The sequence below is a fragment of the Trichosurus vulpecula genome, chromosome 6, assembly GCF_011100635.1.
Source record: "Trichosurus vulpecula isolate mTriVul1 chromosome 6, mTriVul1.pri, whole genome shotgun sequence".
Classification (NCBI taxonomy): Eukaryota; Metazoa; Chordata; class Mammalia; order Diprotodontia; family Phalangeridae; genus Trichosurus; species Trichosurus vulpecula.
Window position 1 is genome coordinate 130,145,819 of NC_050578.1, and position 10,115 is coordinate 130,155,933.

The window sequence follows — 10,115 nt, forward strand, 5'->3', positions numbered from 1 at the left end:
CAGTTTCAATAAAACTTTTACATAGTTGACTTCAAAATCTCTTAGCTTCAACTCCAACTCCTTCTTTATCTGAATTCATAATATCCTGGGTTAGTTGATATAGAACTAGAAGGATACTCAGAGACCATCTATTTCAAATCCCTCATTTTACAGATGAAAAACTAAGGAGGCCCAGGAAACTAAGTGATTCCAGTTCTGTGTCTTCAGCTGCCTCCTTGACATTTTCACTCGCAGATCACTTTGAATTCCATACGCCCAAACTGAATTAATCCTCTTCCCCACAAAATGGGCTCTTGCTCCTAACTTCCTTATTTCCATTGAGTTGCCATCAGTCTCTCAGTGATGAAAGATCAAAACATAAATATTATATCTGACTCATGGCTGACCTTAAACAACAATAGTAACTAACTGCTTAGTCTCCTGCTATTTTTTCTCATGTCTGTCCCTTACTGTTCTGATTATCAAAATCTTAGTTCAGGTTCTTCTCGTGTGATTGCTATCTTAGCACATTGGTTTCCTCTTTGTATTGCTACCCAAGAGAATCTCCCATTCTAATGTATCATGTTCACTGAAGTCACATTCATCTTCCTAAAACTCTTCTTTCACCTTACTGCTCTTCTACTCACATACCTTCAAAGGTTCCTCATGAAGTATAAGGACAAAATTTCTTTTCCTGCTACTGTGGTCTCTGCACAAGTGCTAACCAGCTAACCGTCTTAGTCTGCCCTTCCCCTGGTTGTCTATATGACTTTTTTTCAACTACAGTTAAGCCAATCTTCTTATTTCCTCTCCCTCTCTCCTCTACTGCTACTCCATGCATCTTCATTCCTACTCTCATCCCTTCTCTCTAGCTTCTCTCCCAACCTGAGTCCCATCCCCTTTTCACCAATCAAAAGCTTTACTGTTCTTTTGGAGCCCACTCAAGTCATATCTCTACCCCTGAAGCCTTCCAGACCTCTCTAACCTACATAAATATCATTAAAATCCAAAATAATTATTAATAGAATATCATCAGTTTAATATAATTTATATATAATTTAATATAATAATTAATATAAAACATCTTTAATATAATTGTGTTAATTTTTGCTACTATAACCAAAGTAAAAGAAATCTGTATTTATATCTCTCTGACCTATAATTTCCTCTCACAGTTATTTTCTGTAAAGTATCCCTGATTTTGCACTAACTCATATACTATTTAGCAATTTCAGATTTTAAAATATCTTTTCTACTTCTTCCATATCCTTGGCAGCGGTAATAGAGTGGTGGGCATGGAGCAGGTGTTGGATAAATATTTGCCAAATTGAGAAAGATTCCTTAGAGATGTTCATTGCATTTCTTTCACATATTTAGGGCATCTGAATCATAAGCTTGAGACAGGATGAATATTGCTGATGCCACCAGGGGCTGAAGGAAAATTCTGAGGAGAAAGCTTTGTCTAGATTTTTCCAGCTAAAGGGGCAGGCAGGAACAGCTGATAAGTGATCATCTGGGGCCCTCTGTACAGTACAAAATTAATTCTCTGTGTTACAGTTAGAGTATAACATATTAGGATTAAAGTATAGAATTTCTACTTTATACAGAATGTTTTATATTTTTATCCTCAGGACCTCATACAGTATATAGTAGTGTAAGAAATGGCAGGAGCAGTTTTGTTTCCAGAGTTGAAAGTATCCCTCTCCCCGCTCCCTGCCTAGCTTTAGCAGAATGTAAGTCAGATGACTGATTAGAAGCAGTTCTGATCAGCTGCAATCTATCAGAGACCAGGCTTCTGGTCCAGTAATAGGTTAGAGGATTGTATACATGCTTAAAAGAGCCATTTGAGGAGGGCATGACATAGGCAGTCAGGGGGTTGCATTTGGTCAATGAAGAGCCTGGCGGGAGATTCGAAGTGGGGGTCAATAAAAGGACTGGCATCCATCTGAGTCCTTGTACTCCCCTTACTCTCTTCAGGGGACATACCCATTTATTCAGACCATATAAATGTAAAATACAATTAAAACATTCCTGGCTTCCCAACGAGTGTTGTGTATCCCTAGACAGCGTGAGTGTATATATACAAGCAGACACTTAATAAGTGCGTGTAGATTGATAACTGAGTGCTCCCACAGCTAGTCAAAGGATAGCTAGTCCCTCTCCTTGTCTCAATTCCTTGACTTGCTCTAGGAGCATTCTGTCTAAAAACGAAATTTATACTTCAGTCCTTCAAAAATCTGGAATTTCATCAGTGTGCATATTCCTCACTACAGATCATAGATGGTCCTTAAGAATTATTGTGACCAAAACATTTATTACCCTATGATCACCCAAGTGATTGGCTTTGCCACTTGGTGGGTCTCTCCAAAATTATTTAGACTGGTCCTGGGATTACAATCAGTCATTCAATCAACAAATATTTATGAAGCTCACTATGTCCTGGACACTATGCTAAGAGATGAGGATACAAAGAAAAGCAAAAATGGTCCTTGCCCTTGAGGAGATGAACGTTGTAATGGGGGAGACAATGTGCAAACAGCTATGTATATGCAAGATATAGACTGTAAATGGGGGGTAATCTGAAAGAGGAAAACTTTGGAAAGGAGAGGGTGTGAGACTACTGGGAAAGGCCTCCCGTGGAAAGTAGGATTTGAGTTTAGTCTTGAAATAATCTGGATTAGCTAGAAAGCCAAGGTGACAATCACCAGACCTTTATTTAGAGACTCTCTAGCTTGCTAGGACCTGCCAGAATCTATGTAGTGGCAAGGCCTTCCGGAACTAAGAGTAGTCTTTATGCCAGGAGGGAACATTAGACGAGGACATCAATGGATTTAAGGAAAATCTCTAAAATCACAGAAGTTCAGAGCTAAAATGCTCATAGAGCTTAATCAAGTCTTTCATTTTATACATGAGGAAACTGAGTACTAAGAGAGGTTAGTGGTATAGCTAGAACTAGATTATAGGACTTTCCAATCCCAATCATTAGTAATCTGTCCACCACACAATGACCAAATGATCATAGATCTAGAGCTGGAAAGGACCTTAGGTGTCATCTAACCCAAACTCTTCATTTTACAGATGAGGGAACTGAGGACCAGAGAGCTCAAGTGGTTTAACCAAATGTCACGCATATAGAAAGCATTTCATTTGAATTCAGGTCTTCTGACTCTACAGCCAGTGTTTTTTTCCCCCTCCTGTATCATGATCACTGTACTTTTTAAAAAATCCTATGAAGCATCAGCATAGAGCAGTACTAGAGTCTTAGATTCCCCTCTTCTGATTCTGCTAAATTTACTTAACCACATTCCTAACATGCATGACAGAAATTGTTCCATTGGTTAAAAGGACCAGGGGTGAAAGGAGCCCTCCACTGGTTTATGCAGTTCTGCAACATAGAGAATTAAAGACCACAGGGTTGTGAGTCACAAAATCTGGGTATTAGTGCTGCCACTACTACTAGTAGTGTGACAATGGGCAAGTAATTCAATCTCACTGGCCTGAAAAATTCTTCCTTTGTAAAATGAGATGATTGGACCAGAAAAATCTCCAAGGCAACCTCCAAGCAGGGGCTAGATGAACATTGGTTGGGTTTTTCTTTTTTTTGAGGGAGGAAAGCAGGGCAGTTGGGGTTAAGTGACTTACCCAAGGTCACACAGCTAGTAAGTGTGTCAAGTGTCTGAGGCCAGATTTAAATTCAGGTCCTCCTGACTCCAAGGGCAGTGTTCTACTCACTGCACCGCCCCTTGGGTTTGTTATAATAGGGATTTCTTTCAGATATGAGTTGAATTAAAAGGGTCTCTGAAGTCAACTTTTGTGATCCTGCTATGCTGCTACTCTCATCTCTATAATTTTCATATCTCTCTATACATCTCAAAACTTGTGTATATTTCACAACCAGAAGACTTATTCAGTTCCTGAGGTCTGAGGAAAAACCAATGAGCTTATTCGTTGAATACTTGAGCTTTTGTACATGTTTATTCTTAAAATTAATTATCTCTTTGCCATGTGCCTTGATCAGAAGATTACATTGCCATGCGAAAATATTTGATGAGTTTGGCTTTTTCTTGAGAAATATAGACTATGAAATTCAAAACTGCTAATGAAATGAAGATGGCTTCCATTCCCATTCCGGAAAATCTATCCAAAGTATAACCTTACTCGAATCTGTAATTAACTTTAGTTATGTGTGTATGCATGTAAATGAGTTTTGCTTTTGCAAATACAGGGTGTTCCAAAAGTCTTAATGCTATTTTAGATATTGAAGATTAAAACTGCACTGAGACTTTTGGGACACTGTGTATTATACGTCTTTGTAAACAAATGTGTATATATGTCTGCATATTTGTGTGTATACGTATGTACTTTGAATTATCACAAAGAAAATATAACACATTACTCTTCATCACTATGGGTTTAATTATCTGCCTTGTGTGAGGTATCCAGGGGAGTTTAAAGCTGGTTCAAGGCTTATGCTACTTATTTCTAGAAGGGAAAATAAGGACTAATTGAGCAGAAGTTATAGGGAAATGGAGTATAACTCAATAGAAGGAATTTCTTAATAATTAGGGATTCCCCAAGTACAGAGTACTTTATGAGAATGCAAGTTTTCCATCACAAATGTAATCTAAGCATAGGATCTATACAATTCAATCCACTCCAAAAAGCTTAATTAATCACTATCTGTGCCAGACACTGTTACAAAGACAAAAACAAAATGGCCCCTGCCTTGAAGGAGTTTATATTCTATATGATGACAACTTGTCAAGATTTTATTATGAATTGATTCCATAACCTATGTAAGAAGAAGCATGAGTTAAAATGCTTTCAAATCATGAAGACAGAATGCAAAAGTTTATGTAGGGGTTAAAGTGGATTACTTTAGTGAGGTAATAATGGTACTTCCAGGAGCTACAAGCTGATGTGTTCTGAAAGTAAAAGTGGGATGTTCCCCTTCATGCAGAAATTCATTAGATTGATTGTAAATGGCAATCCTTTCTTCATCTTCAACCCAAAGATAATCTGGGTTGGGGGCGGGGGGGAGAGGAGAGACAATATTTGAGCTGGAATTCAGTAGCTGCTCACTACATGTTTGAGGCTGATTATAATGACAAAATCAGGTTATCAAGAATAAAGGGTTGTAAAAATAGGACAGTAACAACCTTTGTTGTCCAAAAAGCCTGAATAGCATTCCTTTCCCTGACAAGTTTGGTGATTTTGATTTTTCTGAATTACATTAAATAAAATTAGACAACACATAAATAAAAAAGCAGGTGACATTGCCTTGTGGTTGAAAAAAGAAACAGATATTTTAATTTGCTGTGCCTTCCTTCTGTGTGGAAACTGGTCAGCTTCCTTCTTTCTAAGTATTGAGCTTGTCTACTCGAATTAGAAAGAAATATAGCATGCGGATATGATGCGAGGGTTTGTCAGAACACGAAGTTCAGCAAAAGGATTAAGTCTTCTTTTTTCTTTTATAAGTGTGTCTTAAACAAGAACTATTTAATATTTTTTAAGCTACAAAAGCTTTAAAGGAGTTATTACTGTGGCTAATAGATGTTTCAAGATATTTTTAAAAGGATTGGGTCTAGACCACCCCTTTCATTCACCAGCCTCCCACCACTACCTTCACTTTCTCTTCCTTGTGTTCCACAAGTTAATCTCCCTCTGAAATTTATTGCAAAATGCTGGGTGGGGGAAAGAGTCAGAATACCTCTCCCAGGCACATCCTTTTCCTGGCAGCATATAAAGAATAAAAAGAAAGCTTCTTGTCCCTCTTACCTTGGCAGAGCTCCCTTTAGTCAATAATTTCATTAATCCTGACAGCTTTTTGGTCTTGAACAATGAACTTTGGAAAAATCTGGTTTTAATAACAGATGTGAGTTTCTGGTTGAGTAACTCCCCTTTCCTGGTGCTAACATAATTGTATTTTCTCACATATGAAAATAAGACCAAGTAAAACACTGAAAAATAGAGTGTAGGCAACTCATTGATACAACTAAAAAGTTTCAAGGGAGATTTTTTTCTGCTCTTGTTGTTCAGTTGTTTTCAGTCAATTCCAAATTTTTGTAATCCCGTTTGGCATTGTCTTGGCAAAGATACTGGAGGGGTTTGCCATTTCCTTCTCTGGCTCGTTTACAGATGAGGAAACTGAGACAAACAGGGTTAAGTGACTTGTCCAGGATCATAGAGCTAGTAAGTGTAAGAGGCCTGATTTGAAGTCAGAGAGATGAGTCTATCTGACTCCAGGCCTGGCATTCTATCCAGTGTGTGACCTAGCTGCCTGTTGTTTTTGTTTTTGGGTTGTTTTTTTTTTGGTCTATACATATTTATAGGATAGCTAGGTGGCACAGTGGTAGCATGCCAGGCCTAGAGTCAGGAAGACGTCTTTGGGAGGGGAATGAATTGGGGAATGGTTTTTGTCAACTTCACCTTGACTATTTGGTTATATCACTAGAGCATTATTTCAGTGGAAAAATGGATAGCCTATCTGAGTATTATCATTTTGGAAAGCCAGAAGAGGGAGAAAACTATTATACATGTAGAACACAAAACTCAGTTTTAATTCTCATCATAAATACAATAATAATAATTTATATTTATATATTGCTTTAAAATTTACATGGTATTTTCTCACAACATGTGTATAAATTGTGAATATTACTATCACTGCTTGAGTGCCAGTTGTTAAACATTTATTAGCAGCACACTCTTTGGTCTTCATGCACCAAGGTCTAGAATAAGCAGGTGTAATGACATGTTAGAAATTCAGCCCCTCTACTGTGTGTTGAGAATGTTACTACGTAATACATTTTTATGAGCATGTAGAAAATTTATCCTTAGAGGTGGATATCGTTTAGGAGTTTGCATCTATAATTTTTCGAAGACTTAAGGATACATAAGGATAAATTGGTAACAAGAGAAGGTTACAGGATAAAGTGGAATAAGAAAGATAGAGCAGAGATCCAACCAGAAATATCTAAGCTGTCTCACTCCATTTATATCTTATAGTATCATTCTGTAGGGGAATGTAAATACAATTAAAGAGAAGACAACTCATACAGGTTGATAGCCCAATGAAATATTGTAACAGTGCTTCAGTTTAAGAGGACTAATAAAGTATACAGTATAATACATTAAACAACTGCGCAAAGGCATCAGTCTAGTAGTTTAGGCTGAGAAAAAGTCTGTATGATAAAAGGCAGCATGGCCTCATAATAATATTGACACTGATACTTATTAGCTTTGTGATCTTGAATGAGTTGTATTATTCTTAGTTCTTCATCCCTAAAATGAGGACAATCATTCTTTTATCACCACGAGTGCCACTGAACATAGATTGGGAATATAACCTTTGTAAAAAAAGGATAACATCTATGTTTTAGTAATGCTATTTTACATGGCTATCACTCTCCAATTCTTCTCTCCCATCAAGACAATCCACCCTTATAAAAAGGAAGTAAAGATGAGCAAAACAAACCAACACACTGGCCATGTCTGATGGCATTTGACTCATTTCACATGTGTAATCCATCACTCTCTCCACAAGAGTGGGGAGATATTTTTCATTATTAGTTCTGTAGTCAAACTTGACCTTTCCATTGATATGAGTTTGTGTTGCTTAATGCTATTTTCCTTTGTGTGTGATCTTGGTCATTTTATATGTCCTCTTGGGTCTGCTTATTTTCCTGTAGTGGTTCCTACATACCTTCCCAAGTTTCTCTGATCTCCTGATATTTAACATTTCTTATGACAGGATTATATTCTATCACATTCACATTAATTCGCCATAGTGTCTGGTATATAGTAGGTGCTTAATAAATATTTTTGGTGGATTGATGGCATTCATATGCCACAAAAGTTTCAGCTCTTCTCTCAGTTGATAGGTACCCACTTTGTTTCCAGTTTCTTACTATAACAAAAAGTGCTGCAATAAATATTTTGAAACATATGGGGACTTTTCTTTTTGCCTTTTGCCTCTTTGGGGTATATGCCCAATAGTTGTATGTCCAGATTAAGGCTTTTTCATCTTTCTCACATAGTTCTTAATTGTTATCCAGAATGCTTTTGCAAAAAGAGATTACCTAAAAGTGTACTAATGTTCATCTTCCCACAATCACTCTTTCTGTTTCTTATCATATTTTCTAATTTACTGGGTACAAAATGAAACCACAGAATTTATTTAATTTATAATTCTCATTATCAGTGGCTAGATGACTGGCTTTGAAACCAGAAAAACCTGGGTTCAAGTCCCACCTCTGATCCTTGCTGGGTGTATGACCCTGGACAAGTCACTTAACATTTTAGCTAAAGCAGTTCTCTAAGACTGTAGATTTGCAAAGAAAGTGTCTACTTGCTTTGGGAGTTTTTTTGCCTAGTAGTTTCCTATGCCAATGAACTCACAGATCCAATCCTGTTTCCTTTCAATCCCTGTATTATTAGTTATTGGGACCTTCCCCCAACATGATTTTTGATGGTTTTTACTCTACTTCTGAAAACTCTTTGCTCATATCCTTTGACCATTTTGACATTTGGAGGCATCTGGTGGTGCAGTGCATGGAATGCAAGGCCTAGAATCAGGAAAACCTTAGTTTAAATCTGGGCTCAGATACTTACTAGCTGTATGACCTTGGGCAAGTCACTTAACCCTCTGATTGCTTCAGTTTTCTCAACTGTAAAATCAAGATAATACTAGCACCTACCTTCCAGGGTTGTTGTGAAGATAAAATGAGGTAATATTTGTAAAGAGCATTTAGCACAGTGCCTGGCACATAGCAGGCACTTAATAAATGCTTATTCCTTGTCTTTCCCTCCCTTTTGGGGAATGGCTACCATGTGATTTCTTCAAGTCTTCATTGATGGTAAAATTTTAGATCTTCTGGGTTGAATAAGAGGGAAGTAAGGTTAGATAGGAATCATCTAATTTATTGTCTCTTTTTCCTTTCCAGACCAGTTCCAGCTTCCCAAAGAGCATCACTGCCATTATGGATGATTGCCCTTACTGTATTTGGAGTGCTGGCTGTCTTGGGAGTTACAATCGGTCTCCTAGTTCATTTTCTAGCAGTTGGTCAGTATTGACAATGGTATTATTTTTCCATTACCACAAACTCTTCCTTCAAAACTAAAACTAAACATGAATGCTTATGAATAACTTATCTACATTCAAAATGATTTCCTTAAAGGATGTTAATTTCCTTTAAAGTTATTTTTAAAAATTTGTTGTGCTGGTCGACAAGGGGCAACAAGTGTTTATTTATTCACTTACCATGTTCCAGGCATTATGCTAAAGCCCTGGAGACACAAACACAGGAAAGAAGACAGTCTCTGCCCTCAAGGAGTTTACTTTCTAATGGAAGAGCAGAAAGGGATAGAGGGGAGACAGTGAGGGGGTGTATTTTAATAGGAAATGATATCTTAGTATTATTATAAAAATAGTTTTGACACCAAGGACTCTCTGGAAGGGTCTCTGGGAACCCAGGGGGGCATGGACTATACTTTGAGAACCTAGTCTAGTATAACTTCACATTTGACAATTAAGGAAACTGAAGTCCAGAGTGGGGGAGCAATTAATACAAGATCAAAGATGCAATAAATAGCTGAGCTGTGAATAGTCAGCTCCCTGACTAGTGAGCACATGATTCAATTGACTTGGGGCAAACCAACAAACCTTGTTGGAGTGGTTTACATTAGACTGGCCTATAGTTGTTATAATGACTAGTAGGTGGGTAGGTAATTCAGAAGTGGTACAATTCAAAAGAGATATACAACTCATCAAATAGCATATTTAGTGATAGTAGACCTTATATTTGTTGTTGTTGTTGTTGTTGTGTCTTTTAGTTGTGTTCAACTCTTCAAAACCCCAATTGGGGTTTTCTTGGCAAAGATACTGGAGTGGTTTGCCATTTCCTCCACCATGTCATTTTACAGATGAGGAACTGAGGCACCTGGCTGCCTATATTTATTATTGTATTGCACTAATTATAAATATGATAATGATAATATCATTTAACAAACTAAAATAGGAAGTTAAAATGTTTGGTTTGTTATGCAACAGGTAGAAAACAAATTAAGCAATGGAATTCCCCAAAGTCTAATGTAAATACTAAATAGCCTCTGGTAGGACTGGGGAAGTAGGTTTC

The 10,115-nt window shown here is 37.3% G+C and overlaps 1 protein-coding gene across 1 annotated transcript in view; it reads left to right on the top strand.

The window, feature by feature from the left end:
• The first annotated feature begins 5,389 nt into the window (after positions 1–5,389).
• Positions 5,390–10,115, top strand: part of LOC118854753 (transmembrane protease serine 11B-like protein) — a 26,989-nt gene continuing 22,263 nt past the window's right edge. Inside the window, exons 1-2 of the mRNA XM_036765017.1 lie at positions 5,390–5,400; positions 8,850–9,043. Coding sequence (XP_036620912.1) covers positions 5,390–5,400; positions 8,850–9,043 — 205 coding nt within the window. The remainder of the gene's footprint in view (positions 5,401–8,849; positions 9,044–10,115) is intronic.